At 39.6% G+C, this 23,292-nt stretch overlaps 1 protein-coding gene across 7 annotated transcripts in view; it reads left to right on the forward strand.

The window, feature by feature from the left end:
• R3HDM1 (R3H domain containing 1) overlaps positions 1-23,292 on the forward strand; it is a 50,003-nt gene that overhangs the window by 4,820 nt on the left and 21,891 nt on the right. For 3 of the 7 annotated variants that reach the window (XM_014870812.2, XM_088168376.1, XM_088168381.1), the window contains exons 3-15: positions 3,281-3,322; positions 3,761-3,850; positions 9,091-9,205; positions 11,319-11,397; positions 12,891-12,950; positions 13,032-13,172; positions 15,621-15,729; positions 15,822-15,917; positions 17,216-17,253; positions 17,336-17,386; positions 17,537-17,748; positions 20,330-20,587; positions 23,046-23,200. In XM_014870812.2, the coding sequence (XP_014726298.2) occupies positions 3,281-3,322; positions 3,761-3,850; positions 9,091-9,205; positions 11,319-11,397; positions 12,891-12,950; positions 13,032-13,172; positions 15,621-15,729; positions 15,822-15,917; positions 17,216-17,253; positions 17,336-17,386; positions 17,537-17,748; positions 20,330-20,587; positions 23,046-23,200 (1,446 nt within the window). Of the gene's footprint in view, positions 1-3,280; positions 3,323-3,760; positions 3,851-9,090; positions 9,206-11,318; positions 11,398-12,890; positions 12,951-13,031; positions 13,173-14,628; positions 14,760-15,620; positions 15,730-15,821; positions 15,918-17,215; positions 17,254-17,335; positions 17,387-17,536; positions 17,749-20,329; positions 20,588-23,045; positions 23,201-23,292 lie in introns of those variants that run through there. The other 4 variants (XM_088168377.1, XM_088168379.1, XM_088168380.1 and 1 more) reach the window with 4 other exon arrangements.

The following is a 23,292-nucleotide window of genomic DNA, read 5'->3' on the forward strand; positions in this document are numbered from 1 at the left end:
CTGTCACTGCTCACTAATGCAGGACAGCAAGTAACCATGGACCACACTGTTCTTTCCCTCAGCATTACTAAGCTATCCATGGTTCTTGGGACTGCAGCACTTGACTAGATTTAAAATTGAGACATAATTTAGCAGAAAGGAAAAAAACTGAATGTCCTTAGAACACTCTTTGTTCAGGTTTGTCATGTTGTGCATATCCTCAGAAATGCCCAAATGGTACTTCAGAAATAGAGCCCCTTCTCACAAAACCTTTCACACGTCTGAGTTTGCCATCTTGTGCCTGACCTGTTTTTATCCAGCTTGTTTAGACAGCGTGGTGATGATAGGGGAAGGCATGTAACAGCTCCAGATCTTTACTTTGCATTTAGTATCTGTGATCTAGTGAGGTACTTTGCAAAAAATAAAGTAGGCAAATACTCCTACTGAAAACCTGGTTATTTATATGTTTTTGATAAATGCTATCTTACCTCCCTTTTTATTTTGCCGTTGGAAATGTAGCATAGTAGTTGTAGGTCTTAAACGTTGTGTTGGTGGGGTTTTATCAAAGGCAAGAACCTAATCATTATTTTCGTTATGCAATTATTTGGAATACTTGCTGTTTTGAAATCCTGCCCATAATGGCTATAAATAGGGCTTTCATTAACACAGTGTTTTCTTAAGGCAGTAAAAGTCTTTGAGAGCTGCAAATATAAAGAAATTGCCTAATTTGCACTCACTAAGGATTGCATATTCTAAATTAGCTAGAAATTCTTTTTCACAAATGGGGAACATAAAGATGTTCTGTAGGAGCAAAACTTAGTAAATGCAGAGAAATTAGGACAGAGATCAAATTCATTGGCCTGAAAAGAGAGAAAATGTGCATTAACAGCTACAATGTGCATTGGCCACCTACTGTCCTGGAATTCCAGTGGAAGTCATTCCTCTGTCAGTGTGGTTTTGTCCCAGAAAGGAATCATTGAATTGTACCCACCCATCTTCAAGCTCTGAGAGTGCAGTTGCTGGTGGTGTCAGAGGACTTTGGGGTTTGTACTTCCAGGCCAGACCTTGCACCATTGGGCTGTGCTCACCTGAGCTGTCCCTGCAGTCTGGCCCTACCAGTTTTATTCCAGTGCTTCTTGTCTGATGTGTGTGTGGTGTTTACTGCTCACAGTCACAGCTGGGTTTCAGGGGCTGAGATTTTGTGTTTTGACATCCCTGAAGTCACACAGGAAAGCCAGAAGTCCACACTTATTACAGGAGTGTTGGGCAGGGCAGTTGTTTCTAGATGAGAAATTTGAATATGATGGGTGGAGTTGTACTTGTCTCATCTGTGAGGAAAAACCTCCCTCCTACAGTGACCCCCCAGCTTTCTCCAATATTGTTGGTATTTAGCCCCAGCAAATAATTTTTTTTTCAAATGACTCTTAAAAATAACTGAAACATGTGTGATTTACCTAATTAGTGAGCAGTAGCTTGATGTATAACTGGATTGAATTCCCTCTTGTGCCCTATCAAATCTGGATCTGGAGTGTTTGCTTCCATATAGTCTTTTGACTTATGTACTGGCTTCAAAGCTTGCAAAATTTTGCAGAAGATAAACAGTTGCCTGAGTACAGATTCTTTTGCCTCTTGACAGTGAACTGAGGACTCCGCTGACAGTTCTGATGTGACTTTAAATTTGCACTACTTGATTTGAACATATCTGAGCTGATTGAGTAATTGATAGGAGCTTGGGAAATCATCCAGTTTTTGAAATTCAGTAGCTTGGTGTAACAGAAACTTTGTCAGGGACATGCAGTGCCAGCTTTCAGAATGCAAGGAACACTTTCAGAGGGGATGATGGAAAGGAAAACATATTTTGCACGTAACAGAAAAACTCAGTCTCTGTGTGGTTCCAGGTGTGGAAACGGCAAAATTCAGAGTCTGAATGGTTCCAGGTATGGAAGCATTTGAACTGAACTGTCTTTGCTGCTCAAAATCTCAGCAAGCTTCCATTAAAAAGCTGGTGGTGAGTTCAGTTAGTTTTCAGTGCAGCTATTTAAAATTCTGTTACATAGTGAAATGAGCTTAAATGAGCTCCCCTTCTGCTGTTCCTTAGCTAAGCTGGTGCAACATCCAAAATAGACATGTGGGATTTGAGGAAAAGGAGAGAAAAAGCAGTTCTGCCTTTACATGGTAGAGCTCTTTGCTGTAGGTGAGGTTTCTTTCTAGCGATGCTGTGTGTCCTGCTAAGAAGTTCAGGCACATAATAGACATCTCCTGTGAGCTAAGGTGAGGAGAGCTGCATTTAGGAGTTTTCCAGTGGAGTTTCTGTCCAGTTTCCTTTTTAAAGGAGGAAATATTGTCTATTAAACAACTTTTGAAATTGCATTACTGATGTTAATTTCTCCTTACAAATATTAGGCCTGTGCTCACTAAAACCAGTTCTGTTAAAAGCTTGTCTATTCATCAGTTTTAGTTCTCCAGGGAAACCAGTACTTAAATTACATGATGCCACTCTAAATGTTTCTATTCTTGTGCTACTGGCACTGAGGGTTGAGTTAGTTTTAACTATGCAGTTAACAAATCATTAAATGCTTTTGTTGATTTAAATGTACCTTTCAGCTGTGCTTACTGTAGTAAAAGCCTGGTAATTTTTTTTTAAGGAGCAATTGTAAAAGAATAAGGGCTTTGGGAGGAAAAAGCAAATTATTGCATAATAAGTTACTAAAATGGCTCTGGGAGGAGAAAAATCATATTGATTCATAGTAAATTTCTAAATGAAACCAAAAAAGGATCAGTAGCCCATTTTAAAATATACTTGTATAGGTCCCAGGATGAAAGAAAAAAACTCGTGTGTTTTAAGCTTCTTATGATAGGTCATCCATCATCTGTTATCTGTTCCCTTGGTAGAGGCAATGCTTTCCTTTTTTTAATATCATTTTTCCAGGTAGGTTTCAGGAATAGGAAGAAAATTTATACCAACCATGTCATGTTGCCAAGGAGATTAGGAAACAAGAATTGAAAGTGTAGGAGCTGGCTGAGAGAGTAACCTGCTTGGATGCCACTGAACAAGGATAATATTTGGTTCCTGTAAAAGTGCTCTGGTATCTATTGTTGATAAATGAAGAAGGGAAATCAAGGACAAGCTCGATCAAAGTGGGAGAGCTCTGAATCCGTCAGCCCAAAGCATCTGCTGTTCCTTTCACAGATCTGCCCGTGTCAGTGCTAACTGTCAAAGCTTTCTCTTGTACAGACTTTTGCATTAACAAGCTTGTGCCACTGAGTTAATGTAACCCTTCTCTGTTGTGCCTGTTGCCAGCGGCCAGCGCAGTCCTTTGGACAGACGGCCAAAAGGTCCAAGGTACAGTAGCCCTTGGCATGCGGAGGGAGCCCTTCATGCTTGGTGCAGCTTTGTTACTTTGTGGAAAGTGCCTTTAGTTTTATTTTTTGGCATTGTAGCTTTGTTTTATTCTGTTGGGTTTTTGTCTTGCCTAGTTGTCTGCTTTTGTGATTTGCCTTTATATTTTTGGTGGCTTCTTATTGTTACGGAGAGAAACACTTTCCCAACGTTTTATTTACTTTTCTTTAGATGTGCTCTATTGTGCTGGTAGTGCCTTCAAAAGCTGCAATTGCTTGGGTATTTTCATCCTAAAGGGAATTATTTATTCCATTGAAAACATTAAAAATGCAGTTTTCAGCCATTTTGTGTTTCATATAATGAATGAAATAAAACGGCTTATGGTATATTTATATTATCTTTTATAAGCCATAGATTTTAATCTTACATACTTTCCTTTAGTCAAACACAAAGTTAAAGTTAGTTCGGAGCCTTGCTGTATGTGAAGAATATCCACCACCTCCCACAGCTGAAATATCACAGGACCTCCAGGTAAAAATCACCTTACTGAAGTTTCTGGAACAATTTCAAGTAACTCATTGTTCAAAAGAAAATCTGTTGGGTATTCTTTAAATATGTGGGCACCATATGGTTTTAATTTTTTTTAATACTGATCTAATAGAGGTGATAATATCAGGTGCAGAATTTGCTGCTTTGTATTTCTGAACTATATTAGTTGATATCTGTGGACAGAAGGGGGGTGCTTGTCAGTTCTTTTAACTTTTTAGTCCAACAGTACACCTGAGGGACTCTTGAACTGCTTAAGTGCTGTCTGCAATCAGTAAGACAGAAACATTGTGATTAGTATGAAGCCTAATTTATTGGCTTTGTATATTTTGAAAGTGGAAAGAGTTGTAATTTCTGGAGTTGTAACTGAATTCCTGCATATTAGTCCCAATTGCTGGTAGCTCTGTGATACCTGCCTGAGGTATGTCTGAGTTAATCTATTAAAATTATAGAACACACTTTACAGAAGTTCCTACATGGTGAACAAAATATGTAAAATTACTTTAGAGAATTCACACAAAATCCAAGTTTCCTGACTTTACTCCTGTACCAGTCTGTATTTTCAGAGCAAAACCCTACTGCTGACGTTAGTTCTGTGCATGAGTGAGGGCCATCCAAATGCTGGTTTTGTTCATGCCTATCAAAACAGAAATGGGCCCTTGCTGTTCTTGAAAAGCTTCTAAACTGTGCTTTTGTGAAAAGTCTCACCTCACTTTGGTTAAGAAAGAAGCAGTAGAAAGCAGGGTGTGAGGGGGTTTTGCTGGAGAGGTGATAATCCAGTTCTGAGGAAAGATGGACATTGAGAGCTCATGTAGGTTTTTGTCAAGCTAATTAAAATCTTTTGAGGTTGGGGGGTTTTTATTCCTTTGGAAAAATAAGAAAATAGTGTTTTTGTAGGCTTTGACTAATATACCAGAATTTGAAGTGTTGACTAGAGGAATTCAGAAACTGGGCCTGCTACCATGATGAAAATCTAAGTCATAGTTTGAAATAGGTTGCAGAGTAAAGGATTAAAAGCCAACAGAAGAGCTATTGATGTTTACTATGATTTACAGTTCTTTTGTAATGCTTCCCATAAGATAACAAAATAGACTGAGAGATCTGGTCAGGCTGAGTTGTTCAGTCTGAAGCAGTGGGGTTTAACTTTCTCAGTCACAGTAGTGAATTACAAGACAGAAGCCTGATTTGGTGGACTGATCATCCATGGTATGTTTCCAACATGAGGCATTAGGATTTTCCAACCTCCAGCACTACACAAGACCATGTGTTGAATGGTTTAAAGTTAGACATTTATAAGGTGGCATTTGTGGCCAAGTCCTCTGGGAATCTGTCCCTAGCTCTGTGCTGCCAGGTGGCTCTTGAAAAAAGTCCTTGCAGCAGCAGGAGGGATGTCAAGGCTGCTTCTGCAGAATGAATTGAATTGTGTGATAATGTAAGTTTGTACAAAAGGAATACCAAAAGCAGATTGCCTTAAGAACAAAATTAGAGCTAGCTGTGAGTTTTCTTTGGAAGCAGTTATGTAGAAGAAATGGCTTATGAATCCCAGTAGCTGTGCAGAGAAATGATTGCGAGTACAAATTTAGTTCTTCTCTGGAGGGTGGAGAAATGTGTTGCAGAGTTAGAAGTGGGAATCTGTTACAAGTTCTGATGCTGGAGTGCACATCCTGTGGGGCACAGGTCTCCCATGACCCTCTGTAACCACTTACACGGGCAATTTCTTCACCCGTTTTGCCTCCTTTCCCAAACTATATTTGGGAAAGCATGGAAGAGCTCATAAGTGCCAGTCAGCTGCTGCCATTGGGACTAATATGCTTCCAGCTCCATACTCAGAAGCATTAATTGTGCCTGGGATGTGTGGGAGGTCCAGTAACTCAGAGAAGGAAGAGCTTGCCTTGCACAGGTGTCTTGGCAGCAGGGGAATCACCTCTGACACTTCTCCTTCCTGGAAGAGTCACTGCTCTGTTTTTTCTGTGATTGCAACTAAAAAAGCAGCTGCCAGTTTAGTGTTAATACCCAATATGGATTTTAAGACACAGGACAAATTAAATTCAGGATAATGTTGCTGGTGATATTTGAAGAGCCACAATTTCCAATTATTAGAAAATGTTAGCCTTGATAGGATGAAAAAGATATGCACTAAACTAGAGTGGTGTGAGTTTGGGGATAACTCCATGGTCTTGTCTGTGACTGTTCATCAGTCACCCCTTCACACCAGCAGCTCCAGCAGGGTGAACACAGGTTGGTGCAGGAGGCACTTAGCAATGCACCATTGGCTGCTTCTCCTCAGAAGGCTGTGATGGAAGAGGGTGACAGACCAAAGAAATTGTTTCAAGCAAATAAATTTATTTTCTGATCTATGTTTCTATTTTCAATTGCAACATGAAGCAAGATACTGCTTCTTCCTGAGAAACTTAGATAAGAGCCTTGCATATTTTAAAGCCTTGTTAAAAAGCACTGGCAGCCCTTTACTAAAAGGTGCTGTGAAAGTATGAGCCTAGAAGTTTGTGAGAGGAAGACCATAACTGTGATATGTTTGATCTTTTATCTTTATAACACTAACTGTATATTCTCTTGCCATCATTTGTGTAAACGTCAGGTTGTTCTGACTCTATGCTCCAATACAAAGTACAAGCACTCTAGCAAAGGGTGATCCAGTTCAGCCCTTTTTAAGGAAGATCTGTTTTCATGTGAATGACAGTTGTTATTATGAGTAACAAGTAAATAAACCTTCAAAAGATTGAACTTTCCCGATGGGGAGGGAGTGGGAAGAGAAGGCAAGGGGCTGTAATGTTAATTTCTATTGACTCATGTTGTTTTTTCTGGTAAAAAGCCCAGCTTCAGCACGAAGGCCTTCGAGAAATATTCTTACCTTTTCCTCAAATGTGTTAAGCTGGCAGGATTTATCAGTTTTTGATGGTCGGGGGTATTTTCCTGTTTGTTTGACTTTTTCTTGTTTAATCAAAATTTGGTGACAATTTCCTCTTCTGCAATGAGGGCTTAGCTTGGCTGATCAGAGTTAGGGCGAGAAGTCTGTTCAATCCAAATGCCAGCAGAGACCTGCTGCAAACAGGGTGGAATTAGGCGAGTTTTATAGGGAAAGTAAAGTTAAAAGATTTTTCAGCAGCTTTCCAGTCAAGTAGGTCGTATTTAATTAGATGCTACAATTTTTATAGCATGAAATCACAAGAAAATGCCCTTTGGTACCCAGTTCTGGTGTATCACACTTTGAAGTAGAGCTGGTGGTAGTAGCTGTTCAGATGGTGATTCCTTTTTTTAGCTCTTGTTGGGGAAGGAAGTATGAAAATGATTGCTTGCTGAGATCCTTTGACTAAACTGTTGCTGTATGCATTACTTGGAATGAGTTCAGAAGTTGCAGTCACTTTTCTAGTGGAGAAACTTCAGACTATGAAAATTTCCTGAATTTACTGATAGTTTTGTAGAGTGTTATTGTAAAATGGAGGATAGCACATTGGTAAATCCAAGCCAGGAATAATTTTGTAGTAGGACGGAAACATTTCTTTCTCAAAAAAAGGTTGAATAGCTAATTGGTGAGTGGTAGTGCATTCTGTAGTGACAAATAAATTGTTCATTTGAATTGCACAAAAGTCTGAGGCAAGGAATGCAGAGACTTGTTCTGGACTCCTTAAGGTTTGTAGTGAAGTGAATTCTCAAGACTAGGAAAGAATCTGATGAGAGAGTTCCTTGCTGGAGATGGTATTTATCAGATGTGGTTATAGATCCTGTCCAAAGCTGAGAAGTCTTCATTCACACTGAGATGCTGTTTAGAGGGTGTTCGTGAATTAGGAAGTCTAATTGAAATATTTAGTGTGGGGAAGAGTCATCAGGAAAGGGAGAGCTGGTAAAACTCTGACTGTTTTTCCCTCATTTGAAAAAGCTGTTGCCCCAAAGCTGCAGATGGGAAGTGCTGTTGGAGCCAAGCCTGGGTGCTGCAGGGCTCCCACTGTGCTCCACCAGCACAGGCAGGAGTGGCTGCGGGCTGGGCACGTGAGCAGGCTCCAGCCTGGTGGATCCTGGCTAAATTTAACTCTGGCTGCATTCCACGGGTGAGATCAGGGCTGTGCAGTGACACAAGAGCAGAGCTTAGCACAAGAGCCTGGATGTGGGTAAGAATGGGTTTGAGGGAAGAGTGAGGACTTGTGTGGGAAAGGAGCAAGGTGCAGGGCACGAGGGATAGGCAGGAGTGCATGAGGGGCAGTTCTCTGGATTTGGAAGGATTAGATGTTCTCAGGAATGTGGAGGGGACAACACGGACTCAGTTGGCATCTGGGGGAGCAGAACTGACATTGAGGGAGGTAAAAGATGACAGAAGAGTCTGATTCTGACAGGACTTGGCCCCTGCTCCCATGGGAGTCCCTCAGGCACGGTGACTCCACTGCTCCTGAACTCCTCGGCTCTGGCTGTCTGAAATGTGTTGGTCCTCCACTGACAACCTCCTGAAACAGTAAAGGGACATGAAAAACAAACTGCAGTCTTGCACTGTTCAGGGTATTTAGGGGGCCATTATGTCACTAATATCAGAGGGAAACTACTTGCTGTATTTGAGAAACAGGTTTTATAATAGTTCACCTACTGGTATAAAACTACGGATTTTGAGGTGGTTGCACACAAAGCTAGTCTATCAAAATACACAGGAAGTTATGAAACTAAGCCTTGATGACAGGTCTGCAAACTTTGCCTTGATATATTGTACGGTAAATATTTCCCCTTTTTTGTGGATCTGGAAATTCTGGTCTGTCTTAGAAATTTTTGTTTTGTTTTTTCTTGGTATGAACCAAATCAAGACTTGAAACAAGATTTTACAGTAAAGAACTGTGAAGAATGGGGAGGAAAAAAGCATGGTGGATGAGACATGACTTAAAAATATAGAGACAGTGTAAAATTTATACATCTGAAAAACTGGAGTATTTTCTTACCTGTATGGAGTAAGATACTTTGAAGTCATTTTGCAATGGCATTCAGGGCCTGGAAGTGTGTGTAAATTCTAAAATACCTGTGGTCCTTTACATGCCTTCTCTGTACTTTCTGATTTACTGATAAATAATTTTGTTGTGTGGTCACATGGAACACATGTGGAATCAAAATATTTAAACAATTTTTTTGTTGTTGTTGCCTCATTATTTTGCAGGTAATATAGTACTGAACAGTTCTCCTGCAGGTATTGTTTGAAATAATCTGTGTGGTGACTGATTTTTACTTTTTGACAGGAGAAGATTCAGATCCAGTTGTCACAGTCTTTTGAAAAAGAAGAAAAACCTGCGAAAGATGAATCAGAAAAGGAAAAATCCAGTGATAAACTGTCCAGAAAAATGTTATCAAGAGGTTTGCTCTCTCTCCTTGTGCTTTTCAATATACTGTACAGATAAAGAACATATGAAAATACAGTTCTGCTTCCAGGTCTTCATTGCATAAACATTGCATTCTTTTTAAAATTTTTTTTGCAAATGAAGCACATCGATCAGGTGCCTTTGAACTGGAGAAGGAATTGGTCCCTGAGGAAAGGGACCTTTAGAGACTTCATCAAACACTGCAGCAAATGCTTTTTCTTTCTGTCCTGACTGTGCAGAGCAGCATTAAAAAGCAGCTGTGTTGTCTCAGTTGTGTCCAAGTGTTCTTTAAGCTGTCTCTACGAGTCAGTGGAAGCCCCTGTCGTGTTCCTGGGTTTTGTTGTTACAGGACTTGTGAAACTGAAGTGACAGTGGCACAGCTCCCTTTGTACTTTTTCTGATCCTCATTCAACAGGCGTCAGTGTTCCTTTGTTTATTTTACTTTTGGTAGTATCTAGAATTTTTCAGTAAAGTTTTGGAGTAAGAGTAGAACTACATAAATGAAAAGGACAAGTATTATATTTTCACTTAAATGTTCCTGCATTCTGGTTTAAAGTTAAAGTCTATATGCTGAAAATCTTTGGTTTTAATCTGAAAGAGAACTGTGAAACCAGTGACATAAACCAGTTTTTGTCCATGCTGCCTAATACCTCCTACAGGTAGAAGACTTTATGCATTTAAGTTGGCAAATAATTTTACAGCTCTTGCTTTAAATACCCAGAATGTTTACCTAAATATCTTAGATCAGACAGAATATAGGAAATACCTTTAGAGCTGGAGTTCTTTTTGAGACAAGTAGCACTTGTCCATCTCATGTCCTGCAATTCCATAAGGCATTCCTCGTGTGGAATTTCAGTGCAGCTTGTTCCAGCTGGCAGCCAGGTATTTGTGAAATAAAAAGCACTGGGATGGAGAACTTAACCTGCATTTATGAATCTCTGTCTTTGAAATGATGTCTTAAATACCACCCCCACCACCCCCAAATACCCTACAGGTAACGATGGGGGGTTGAGAGTGAGTGACAAAATACCTGTGGTAGAGGTGGCTGTTCTGAATTCAACCACTCTCTCTCCTCTGAAGGTTAATTACTTCCCAATATAGGATGTGCCAAAATAGAAAATTATGGAATTTTAGCATCAGTTCTAGTAATTATAACTAAATCATTGCTAACTTGCAAATTAGAAAAATTGAAGTAAATAATTATTGAATCTTGACGGTTTTACCAAGGAGAGTCTTTTTTTGCCTTCTCCTGTTCAGAATTGAAAATAATTCCAAGCCATAAATGCTCAGACTTGCTTGGCTTTGTTTAAACTCTGGGCAGCTGGAAGAGCTGGGACCTGGCCATAAGTTTGAGTTGTGCCTAACTAAGTTGAGACTAAGCTAGCATATAAGTAGTTCTTGGAGTAAGTAGTTCTAATTCTAAAAATACTGTTCCAATACCTGTTGGTTTGAATCCTAGTACCTGTAACCTGAAGGTGCTCATGTAAGGGAAGATATGGGGTTAAATCATTCCTTTCAGGGATAGATTTTAGGGGCTGGTATGTAACTGAATACTTTCTTTCACTGAAATCAGAAAGGAGGGGAAAGGTTAAGACTTCTTTTTGAAAGCACCTGAACATTATGTTGAGCATACAAAGGCCAGCAGAGCAAGGATTTTTGGTAATGCAAAGCACCACCTTGTGAAGGTTAAACTGTTGCATTCTGAATTACAAAATTTCTTTGGGCAACATCCAGTAGCTGAGTAGATAGGCTGCTGGTGCTTCACAGGTGGGTACACACACTACAATATGGGATAGTGAGAAAATGTGGCAGGCTGATGGAAATCAGGTCTCTCAAGGTGATTACCTGCTTCACGACATACAGCCAGTTGTTAATAGTGGTGTTACTGAAACTTCTGTATTAGCCTTGAATTAGGGGATAGTGGGTGGTGATGGGTTTTCTGTTCTGTTTTTGACTTGTGGGCCTCTTTCCTGGAAATTGGAAGGATTTAATGTTGGCAATAATGTACTTAATGGTTATATAGTATCAATCATATATAGTGTGTTCAGCAATAATTGAAAAACAGCTTCTTCAGAGTGTAATTTTGTTCTCTTCCCCCTCACCCTTAGATTCCAGCCAGGAGTATACAGATTCCACTGGTATAGATCTTCATGAATTTTTAGTAAATACATTAAAAAACAATCCCAGGTAAGAATCAATAATGTCAACTTCCTTTATGCTTTTCTTTCTTCTTGTTGCCTGAGGTGTCACACTACCTGTTTTTCTGTTTGTGGTTTTATTTTTTCCCCCCTTATATGTCTAACCCTCCATGTCAGTTATTCAGGGTGAGATTCTGTTGCACAGACTGTCTAAAACACCACTGTAATTGGTTTGCTTTTTGAGCAGGGGTTCAGGACATTGAAGTGGTTTAAATACTTTTAATGCTTAATATGCAAATGATGTGTTCAGTCTATGTGCAATTCTCTCCCTGAAGGGGCTTCAGTACATTGTCTGTAAACCTTGTACTGTCTTAGCACCTGCTTGTTAGAGACCAAACTGCCTTCTCTGACTCTCATCTGTCTTCCACTGAATTTATTGATAAAGGCATTTTTTAAAGCTGTACCATATTTAACTGTAGTTAGAGATTCTCATTCTGCACACCAGAAACCAAGTCTGACCTAATCTGAGTCCATCATTTGTTAGCAACAGAGCTGACCTGGTTCTGTTGCTCTGTCATTCTTGTTCTTTCCCTCACTGGGGTTTTGTGCTGGCTTTGTGGCTGTAGTACAAGGCAAAAAATTAACTTGGTACAATTGTGCTCTGCCACAAAAGCTGATTCACTGCTATTTGTTACTCATTCATATTATAGGTAGGACTTCCAATTTGATAATTTATTTGGATTCCATTTTATTCAGAAAAAATGTGACATGAGTCATAATGCAGCCAAAGCCACAGTCCTATAGAGTAAAATTAGAAAGCACAGACCTCTGAGACTCTTAGTAGGTGGTTCCTGTTTGAAGCCATGAACCAAGGAATTGTGGATGAATATCTCCAGGGGTTTCCATGCACAGTAACTGGGAAGCTTAGTTACTTGATGTGCACAGATTATGAACTCTGCATTATTGGATTTTGTTGCATCTTAATAGTTAATTAGAACCAGTGCAAGCAGTTTCAAGAACAGTGTTCCTTTCTACCACCTTGAGTTTTAGCTTTATTGTATTTCTAATATGTCAGCACGTTGCCACATGTGCCAGCTTTAAGCCCTTGGTTGTTGGTGATGTGCCCCATCACTTTCTCAGTAATCCTCTGATGTGCTTCACAATCCAAGGGCCAGCTGAGGCCTCTGCACATCTCCCTGCCCACACCAACCAACAAGGAACAACCTCAGCACTGCTTTCCCTCCTGGAGCCTGTCTTCTCCATGACTGCACTTCCTGCTGAGCCTCCTGGGCAGGGACTTCTTGCAGGATCTGTGTACTCTGATATGTGAGAGCAAAACAGCATGTTTTACTAGGCAGGCTCAATACAAAATAGCAAAAAAAGAATACTTTGTCCTAAAAATTCTGCATTTGACACCTGCTGGTCCTATTTCCAGTCTGCCATCATCCCTTGATCACAGCTCTGATCTGTGTATTCTTAAGATGAATACAACTGCAGTTATTGGAGTGTCTCATATGTGAGTTGATGTGTTTTTATTTTCAGGGACAGAATGATGCTGCTGAAATTAGAACAGGAAATTTTAGATTTCATTGGTAATAATGAGTAAGTACTGTACTCTCATAGGAAAAAAGAATTCAAGAGTGTTCCTGTTTATTTAATAAAGCTACTATTCCTTTCTTCCAGAGTACCAAGAAAAAAGTTTCCCCCAATGACATCTTACCATAGAATGCTGTTGCACAGGGTAGCTGCTTACTTTGGATTAGAGCACAACGTGGACCAGAGTGGGAAGTCAGTCATAGTAAATAAAACTAGCAATACAAGAATGTAAGTGTCAAAGCCTTGAAAAACCCTTTTGATGTGTAGCTCTAATGCCTGGGATCTGTGAGGCTGTAGCAGGTGAGGCCTGTCTCACTGGGAGCAGGCATCAAGAAGAGGTGGTTGAGAGCTCTTTACTGTTCATGTTCTTGCTGCTTCATGATTGAATTATTTTGGGGAAAGAAGGATGTTATCTCTAAGTTAAGAATTTTTTTTTACTTTTCTGGCAGAGATGCATTGCTAATTTTGTTTCTGTGAAATATGAATTTATAGCAACTGCTTATTTGTTTAAAGATTTACACCAGTGAAGTGTACAAAGTGCATTCTTTGTTTCTTTTGGATAGCAGAGCCAGTTCTTATCTTAGAACGAGGTCATTTCTGATTTGGTGAAGGGAGGGGACTTGCACAACTGTGGCTTTTGTATTGTAAAATTCTACAGGGAAAAATCAGCTGTTGAAGTTCTTCTGTTGGAATAATGTTGCTTACAGATCTCTCATGGCCTTACAAATAAACACAGCAGGGAAGACAGACAACAGTGGAAATGTCAACCAGGTTAACAAGCCATGGTGTGCTGCTTTACTGTGAGGGCTGGGGAGTTCTTGGAGAAACCCCCAGGAAAATCCATATTGCCAAGAGGGTAGCACTTGGGGCCACAGCAACTCTGAAACCTGTGTGGAATTGAGGTTTTCATTCAAGGGACCCAGCTGTTCTCTCCATCCTCTGCACTTGCTCTGTCTGCTCATTCTCTCTCAAAAAGACAAAGGTCTAATGTGTTGACATATTTATGCCACCTAGTTTCTAGTTTTAACTTAGAGCATTTGCCTGACACCGTTTTTTGTTGATCTTGAACATGAAGACAGGAGATTACAGTGCCTGCATCCTAATCTCAGTGTCTAGGTACACTCTTTATAGCTTTGGGAGAAAAAAAATCTAATTATCCACCCTATTTTAACGTCAGTAGGACTGAAAGGATATGCCACACTGAAATTTCACTTAAGTAAACAGTTTCTCCTCAGAAGTTTTAGAAATATATATAGGCCCTAAGTGTATGTTGAATACTTGTATTATTTCTGTATGCATTTTTGCTTTGGCTGTACAATCTATATCTAAATTGACCTAGAAAGCCAAACATTTCAAATCTGTTGCCTTTGCATCTACCAGCATCTCTAGATTAAAGCTTCAGTCTAGCACTTCAGCTGTGGAATGAGAATGGATAAAAGATTATTTCATTTTTATGCTTTTAAAAAATTTTTAGACCATATTTGAATAGCTTGTGACCTCTGGAAGCCCCTGTAGGTATAGTTACTAATTAGCAGGCATTTCATCTAACCTGCAGACATAACGATTCTTGATGTTTTCAATATTCTTATTTTAAATCTCTTTGGATATAAAATAAGAATTTAAAAAGAAAACCTTGGAGATCTGCTCCATGTGGAATAAAGCCAAACTTACCTTTTCCTCATAGGCAGGTTCGCGGCTCCCTCGCCGAGCAGGGATGTTGCTGACATCAACCACCCAGTGCACACTGGCACGTCTCAGTGGAGTGGGAGTTGGTGATTGCAGGGCAGTAAATTCAGAGACCTTTAAAAGAAAGAGGTAAGACAGTCTAAAGGTTCTCTGAAATGCCTGCTAATTATGTTTGGGCATCCAGTACCCAATAGGCAGTGCTGGCTGTTCCATAGAAAAAGCTCCCCTGACTCCATCCAGAAGTCTTAGGTAATGATAAATAACAATAGAGAAGAGCATACATTTATTCTGTCCTCTATTAGATAAGTATTTCCTGATTGTCTGAGCTCTTCTCTTACGATAGCAGTAGTTTTATTATTCAGGTACTTGATATCTCTCCTTAATAATAAGGATTTGCAAAATAGCACTTTTTCTTTCACAAAGTAGATAAAATAACAAAGCAATATCTATAATCCGTTGTTTCACTCTCTCCCTATGACTGTGTAAAGCTCTTGCTTGCCTGCATTATACTGTTCTTCTCTTACTCATTTCTACTTAATTTTGTTTTAGATGTTTCTAAGTTTCAGTGCTTTCTCCTCTACCTTCTTTCTTCTGTTTTCCCTTGAAATGAACTCGGAGGTATTGCGGCTCTGGTGGCAAACACCTGTCTTCACTTCCATGCATGCCCAATATCCATTGCATGGCACCAGTTGGGACTGAAAAGCACTTCTGATTCCCCAAGGGCATGTGGTTTGCTTCCCACATTAATTGAGAGTTGCAGCAGAAGCTTTGAAGGAAGAAGAGGTTTTTAAAGGCAGGTTTGTTATGCCTCAGGACAGGAATTCTCCAGGGTGCACCTCATCTTTTCCATTGCTGAGGCAGCCAAAATCTATTATTTCAATTAGAATATTAAGTATACTTCAAATTACTCTTGAATATATTCCAGTTTGTTCCACTGTGTGTACAGTATGTTTACAAAACAAATGTTTTCTTTGTAACAACTTTTCTCAGACCTGACCAAAAGTTTTGTGAGCATATAAAGGATGAGAAGAGTGATGACTTCCAGAAGCGGTACATCCTTAAGAGAGATAACTCTAGTTTAGATAAAGATGACAACCAGGTAAAGCACATGTGGCTTATTCCTTCCACTTGCTGTGTTTGTGCATTCTTCCTGTTTTCCTGTGTAAATTGACACTGTACCACTTAATTTAGATGAGAATACGATTAAAAGATGACAGAAGAAGTAAATCCATAGAAGAACGTGAAGAAGAATATCAGAGAGCTAGAGAAAGGATATTTGCACAAGATGTACGTATCAAAACCAACCTGGCACTGTTTTCTATGAACCCTTCAGACACGTACATGCACAGGTGGCTTTCCAGGAAACTTTGTTTCTGAATGACACTGAGCAGATAAGAGAGTGTGGCCTGAGTGAGTTTTAAATGATATTGCAGTTACTGAGAAATCTTCTGTTTTCTCTAATCACTGCTGTATGAAACTCAAACAGCCCAAGAATTAAGCAGTGTTCTCTAGCATTACCTAGATCAATGTGTTTCCCCCCTTTGCATTGTTTCACCCCTCACTGCAATTTAAGTTACAGAGTTTTGGTACTGCTATCATTTCAGTTGCTCAGAGCAATAATTAGAAGAAAAAAATCCAAGCAAATTAAAAAAAAAAAAATCCAACTCTGTTCTTGCTTGTATCTATAGCAACCACATTATGAGTAAAATGATTTGAGGTTCCATATGTGAAATTCCTATCGGGAATCTCACAGTCTGATCTCCTGCCTGGAGATACCCTGCAGAACAATATTATAGGCTACAATTCAATTGCAAGTAGTGATTATATTGAGTAAAACAGAAGAAATATATCTTTAAAAATGTGTTACTTTTAATAATCCACTTGACATTTATAGATAACTCTTGCACATCAAAAACCAGATTCTGAAGAGAGTAATGAGCTCTTGAGAGGCTAATATTTTTTTTTGTCCACCGTAGTTACAAACAAGAAGAATGGACTTTTGGATATAAAAATACATTTTCCTTTTGCATCTTAATTTACCATGTATTACACCGTTAGAAGCTTCGTGCCAGATGTTGGGAGTCGCAGTCAAGGACAACACAATTTGAGTCAGGAGCAGCCTTTTTGGTTCTGTTCCTGTGCTCTGTAGCATACCCAGACGTACCCAGGGCACTGAGCAGTTACTGCAGCAGCTGTGGCCTCTCCCCTTCCACCCTTCCCAGCAGCAGACAAGGCAGCTCAGGTGCAGTGACAGCTCTGGGAATCACACACCAGCTGCAAGTGACAGAAGGCACCAAAGGCCCAAGAGAAGAACTGTAACTTCAGAAAAAGTCTAATAGAAACCTACAGAGCAGCATTGTAACAATCTTCATGCTGACTTTGATTTCCTGCACACGGGCCTTTTTATACTGTCTTGTTTTCTCATAGAAATTATTCACCAAGAAGTAAAGTTTTTCAGGCAGCTTAATATAAAGAGAGTGCTGTAGAACCTGTGTATAATGAAGAAGACTCCACATTGCTCTGTGTTTTGTAGTAGGGGTTCTTGATGCCATTCATATTAATTTCTGCACTTCTTTGCCCCTCAGTCCCTGTGTTCCCAAGAGAATTATTTCACTGATAAAAGGTAAGAAAACTTGCTGTTTAATTCTGTTTTGTCTTCCTATTTTCTTAATAAATATTAAGCTATCTTATTAAAATGTCAACAGAATCCAGGAGGAAGAAACTAATAGTACACAACAAAGACGACAGATACTTAGGTATTTGATGCTTCCTTTTAAAAAAGCAAAACCCAAAATATTCTGCATGCATTTACCTTTTCTTTCTTGTTTTTTGTTTCCCTTTTTTTTTTTCTTTTCCTGTATTTTGCAAGCGCTGCTTGTGCTAAAAGTTGAGTTTGTAACTTGCAGAATCAATAAGGAGGCCTCGGGGAGATCGGCCAACAGCCACCAGAGCAGCACGGAGACGGAGCCGCGGCCCTGGAGCAGCACGGACTCCGACAGCTCCCTGCGCAACCTGAAACCCGCGGTCACCAAGGCCAGCAGCTTCAGCGGCATCTCGGTGCTGAGCCGCGGGGACAGCTCTGGCAGCAGCAAGAGCACGGGCAGGCTGTCCAAGACAGGTACGGCAGCCTCGGGGCGGGCTCTGGGGGCCGAGCCGGGAGGGAGAGGCAGGCGGTCCCGGTGGGGAGCTCCGTGCGTCCCATTCCCTCGGGATACAGGGGCTGCACACACGGAACAGCTCCACACCCAGCCCTAGAGCCAGAACGGGACAAATCGGGTGAACACTTCAGGCTTTGGAAGGAGAACTTTTAAGTGCATTGTAGATGGCTTGAAGTTCAATGCCTTTCATGCCGTGCAAAGGGTTTGAAAACGTTTTGTGCCAGAAATATTTTTGTATAAAATACCTGGAGTTCAGCTCTTCAGTTCTAAGTGGGGCAAAGCTGCATTGCACGGTCTTAGGAAACTGTGCAGTGCTATCCCTGTAGCTCAGATACAGCAGCATTAAAGCCTACAAATTGGCTTTAATAATTAATTAATTATTAATAAAAATAAAGTTACTATTTGTGTTCTTTCCTTTGTTACATTAAAATGAATATGACTAAAATGCTTACTTAATTTTTAGATGCTGAGAAATTAGGCCAGTGAAACAAAGAGTAGTTTAATTTTAAGATTCAAAAATGTTGGGGAAAAGTACTCATGAGAGTCAGGGTCTCAGGGTGTTAACTTGTAATTAATGTGAAAACAAAATCTCAGAAAATATGGGAATGAATCTTCTGTGGGTCAAAAATGAAATTTAGTAAGTACTTGTATTTCAAATGCCAATATAATTTGATCCAGTTGCTAATCTGTGGAGAATTTTGACACTTGTAATACATGGGTGGGTTACTGGTGGCTGCTTTGAAACAGAACTGTAAAAAAGCAGAATATAATTGCTTGTCTTATTAATATTGGTTTTGATTTTATTTATAAAACTGGATTCTAATGAGGGTCTATTTTCAAATTTTTTGTTTTTCCTTAGATCACCACTACCTTTTAGGTAAATGGTCACACTGCTATATCTTAATGCAGTAAAACAGTAACAAATTCTGTTTGTCCATTGTATACTTGTATAAAAAAACCCAAAGCATTTCAAGATACTTCTGCTGTAAAATTGTGCCATCATTTGGAGTTATTCCATTTAGCAGTGTAGTGATGCTATTTGGCACAGCTTGAAAAGAAACTGCAATCTGATAATAAAATACATTCTTGGAAATCTTAGTTGGCTAAATTTCAAGAACATAAATGGATTCTTAAAATTTTTGCTGGAAACTTTATTTTGGCATTCTGAGAGTTTGTACATTCTAGGTTTGGAATGCCCACCTTAATGGTTGTTGCTTCATGCAGTTCCAGGTTGTGGTGATTTGGCACATGTTGAGCTTGGGTTTGTTCACATTGTTCAGGGATGTAATTGGCTCTGGTTATGGCTTCAGCCTCATTTCTCTGCCTAATCTAGAAATGAATACACTTGGAAATGAATCCAAGTAACTGCTCAGGCAATGATGGTTTTACAGAGCTGGGATGTGCTGTCTCACTCAGTTTACAATTAATAGCTTTGATTTCACTTCATTCAGCAATAAAAAAGGCCAATGCTTCAAGCTATGCTCTCTTTGTAAACACAAATTGTAGGGTTACAATTAGCAACTTTTATAAGGGATTGCAAAGTAACTTCAAGCAGTACATAAATTCCATCAGAGTGCTTTTTGAGTCTTGCTTTTTCTTCTAGATTGTATAGAGGCTGCTAATGAGGAGTTTGTAAATTTAAACAACTATATTCTGTTTCCAAGTACTGCAAGTATCATACATTTCTTAAGTCTTTGTTAAACTGTATACCTAAAGCTCCAGGTCAAGTGACCTGGGAACAGCAGTTCCCAGACCTCTCCATACTGGACTTTTGGAATATTTATTTTAGCTGCCTTGGCTTTAAGGAACCTCAGGGTCTGGTTCTCCACTGCCTTGCAATGTTTATAGTAATTCATATCTGTAAAATGAGTCCTGATTTCAATTGGCTATTTCATACTCCTTTGAAATTTGAATTGTTGCATATAGCCAGGCTAAAGCTACCATCTTAGCCTCATGTCATTTTTTCTAGCTGTATTCTTGATTTCAGCCTGCAGATTGTCAGAGGAGGAAACAAATAGCGTTGAGGGTTTTAGTGTACTACAAATTGTCCAGCAGGTGAGTCAGAGAAGATCTGACCCCCAGCAGTGGAAAGAAACTGGTCCTTGCTTGCATGCAGGCTGTGTGTGCAGGGCATGAGGCTTTTGCTGGCAAATCCACGGGGACAGTGAGGCCCTGCAGCTGCAGGAGCTGGGGCTGGGAATTCACCCCCTCAGTGCATCCAGTCGTCCATTTTGGCATAATGACCAATCACTTCCATGAATTCTGGAGATACAGATATGCATTTTCTGACCAGAAAACCAAGCTAGATATGAAAGCCTTACTCTGCAGTGCAAAGCAGTGCTGAATTGACCCTTGATTCACAGAAGGGACCTTGCAATGGTATTCCAGGGGAGATGGAGGGGGAGTCCATTGACAAGGCTGCTGTTGAATAATGTGCTTAATGCTGAGCTTTCAGGGTGAGCACTTACAAGTGTATATTTTAAAGTGAGCTTGATGTTACTGTCTCCAGGTAAAACCAATTTCTCATTACTCCTTTCCTAGGTTCAGAGTCTTCTAGTAGTGTAGGGTCCTCCACAGGTTCTCTCTCTCACAGCCAGCAGCCTCTTCCAGTGCCAGCTCTAAGCCAGCCCTCCCCTGGCACTCCTGCCGTGTATCCAACTGTCAGCTCTAGTAACTCTCTTTCCTTTGACGGTGGCATGAGCGGGCAAGTGGCACCTGCTGCTGGCAGTAGCTTCTTTCTGCTTCCCTTGGAAGCAGCAGGCATCCCACCTGGCAGTGTGCTGGTCAACCCTCAAACAGGTTGGTACATGCTTGGGAACTTGGAAAAAAATGCACGAGTGTTTGCATAAGATTTCATGTCAGTATTGTCCTTTGTCCTTTATTTTTCTCTTTATTTTTTTTAATGTGGTTGTGTTTGTTCAATGCACTTAATTTAACAAGGAAGCATGACTGGAGGATCAAAGGAATGAGTAAACTCACATGATTTTCTCTAGAAGAGTTTTAATTTACATGTAAAATTTTAATGAGTGACTTGCACAAACTATGAAAATCATATGATTTACTGTCCAGAACACAGAATAACTTAATTGTTTCAGCTGTTTTCAGGAGAGGAAAATGTCCTTTCCAGTGCTACTATAAAACAGTTTCTGTGAGGGGAGAGAGCCTGAGAAAGGATTTATATTGACTTGAACATTTATAACCCCTTTTTTTTGATGCAACATACTCACATCTCTATGCTCAAGGCTGGGTTAAACACAAGTGAAAGAAAGGAGCACAGAATGTAATGCTATTACATTTTCTAAATTTCTATTTCTAAACTTCTCCTTGTCACTTTAAAACAGGATTAAATCAGTGTTGGTGTAATTGGCCAATACTGGTATTTTTTAGCAAGTAGGAGGAAATTGATACTTCATAATGTAATGCAAGGAGATATGTAATAACTTGTCTGGATTAAATAATGAGTTAGCATTCTCTGGGCAAATTTTTACTTAGAAATTAAGTAATCATGAAAATTTTAATTTACCTTTTATGTACAAGATCATAATTTTAGGAAATTATATATTTTTAGTATAATGATTTGTTTTCGTTGTAGAAAAGAAAATACTTCAGGATATATTTACCATCATTCTGTAGATGAACTTGATTATGTTTGAATATAACTGCACATGATGTTTGAAGCAAAATGTTTCTCATTGGTGGTGTTAAAATGATCATGGAATAAATAATTTCTTTAACTAGAATGTGTAACATTGAAATAGATAAATTCCTCCTTTTCCTTAATATGAATCAATTGCTAAAAATTTGGTTACAAATTAGTTGCTGTAGGACTTAATTTTTGTAGATAGCCATTGGATTTGGAAGAGAACGTATTTGTCATCTTAGAGCTAATTTCATTAGTAGTCTTTCATAATTATGTTAATGTCTAATGAGCTTCTATAGAAGACTAAGAACACTTTGAGAGCAAGGAACATTTAGGTGCAGATAAACTTTGATTTCCTATGTACTTGAACCATTGTATTCTGTAATTGTTCCTCTGGCTTTATTGTTCCAATGCTAGCTAAAGCAGAGATTCCTCAGAGTTCCTGACAGAGGATTCTGAGCCTTGGTAATTAGCAGGCAGGAGTAGAAGGAAATAAGAAAATCTGAGTCCCATTAATGTGAACATTCCCAATTCTTGAGTGTTAAAGAGAAATCTGTTAAGCTCAGTTGAGTATCACCTGATGAGCTGCAGTTCTGCTGTAGCTTCATTTTGGAAGTCTGTTCATGCTCCCTCTGTGTCTGCCATGAATTCCCCAGTTCTTTCTTCGTAACTGTTCCACTCTTTATGTTGCATTTAAATATGATGGGACCAAGAAGTCTGGAGGAGCATTAGTTTGCCTTTGACAGGGTGCAAAGGCTTTAGGCTCAGTTTAAACCTTTCTGGAAAGGATAAGAATATCTTTAAATTAGAGGACAGAAAATTTACAACAGTAGTTGGCCCTTTTAGCATCAGAATAAGGCAATGCAGGACACGTGTCACTAAGCAGGTAGGCACAGGTCCTTGCCAGCCAGGCTGTCATTCCTTCCATTTGTTTTAGTTTTGTCTAACCCAGACATAAAAAGAAAGCACTGGGGTTTTTTTATAATTTCCTTTTGTAGAGTTTATTTTTCAGTTATTTTTCATTGGCCCATTGCTGTAATATTGAGATTGCAAATGACTAAATAGGAGAATCATTCTGTGTTATTTATTTTGAAAGCTAAAAGCTAGTTAATCTAAGAATAGGGGAAGAGAGAGTCCTTTATCAGTAATCTCATTAGCAGTCATGGTAATACCAGGGCAGCTATTGCTTTATATAGTTTTCAAAAAATATTTGACTTTAAGCTCTCCTGTGTTCTGACTGGTTTTCAAATTGATTAAAGGAGATGAATCTTTAAAAGATCCTTAAAACAGTATATTAATAGGGTTTTCCTTTATTACTCCTGTCATATTCAATCTACTTGATTAAAAATCAAGTTTCAAGATGAGTAGGATATAAGAAATTTTTGTGTGTTCACTATGTAAAGACCTGGGCTGTCTTTGTTCAGCTTAAGTGTTTTGGGTTTTAGCTGCATGTAGTCATTGCTGTTATAGTTGTGGGCATGAATCTGTCATATAAACCAGTATGACTTCACTTCTTTTTGAATTTTATTATTGTATTCATTTTGCCTGCTCTGTGTTAGTGCATGTTCTCCCAGCCGAGATGGTGCAGCTGGTTGTGTTTGTTGTCTCTCCCCCCAGGTCAGCCATTCCTCAATCCCGATGGCACTCCGGTCGTGTACAACCCTCCCCTGCCTCAGCAGCCTGGCAGGACCCAAGTGCCTGGAGCTGCACCTCAGCCAGCCCTGCCCAGCCCTGCCCAGCACCAGCCCGGAGCCAACCCCGTCCTCTCACAGGTGCACTTGTCAAACACGTGCTCAGGGACACCAGGGCTCTCACTCAGCTCGGGCAGCAGGGGGGCTATTTATTCTTCTGCAGTGCCTGTGAA

Source organism: Sturnus vulgaris, chromosome 7, assembly GCF_052056855.1.
Source record: "Sturnus vulgaris isolate bStuVul1 chromosome 7, bStuVul1.hap1, whole genome shotgun sequence".
NCBI lineage: Eukaryota > Metazoa > Chordata > Aves > Passeriformes > Sturnidae > Sturnus > Sturnus vulgaris.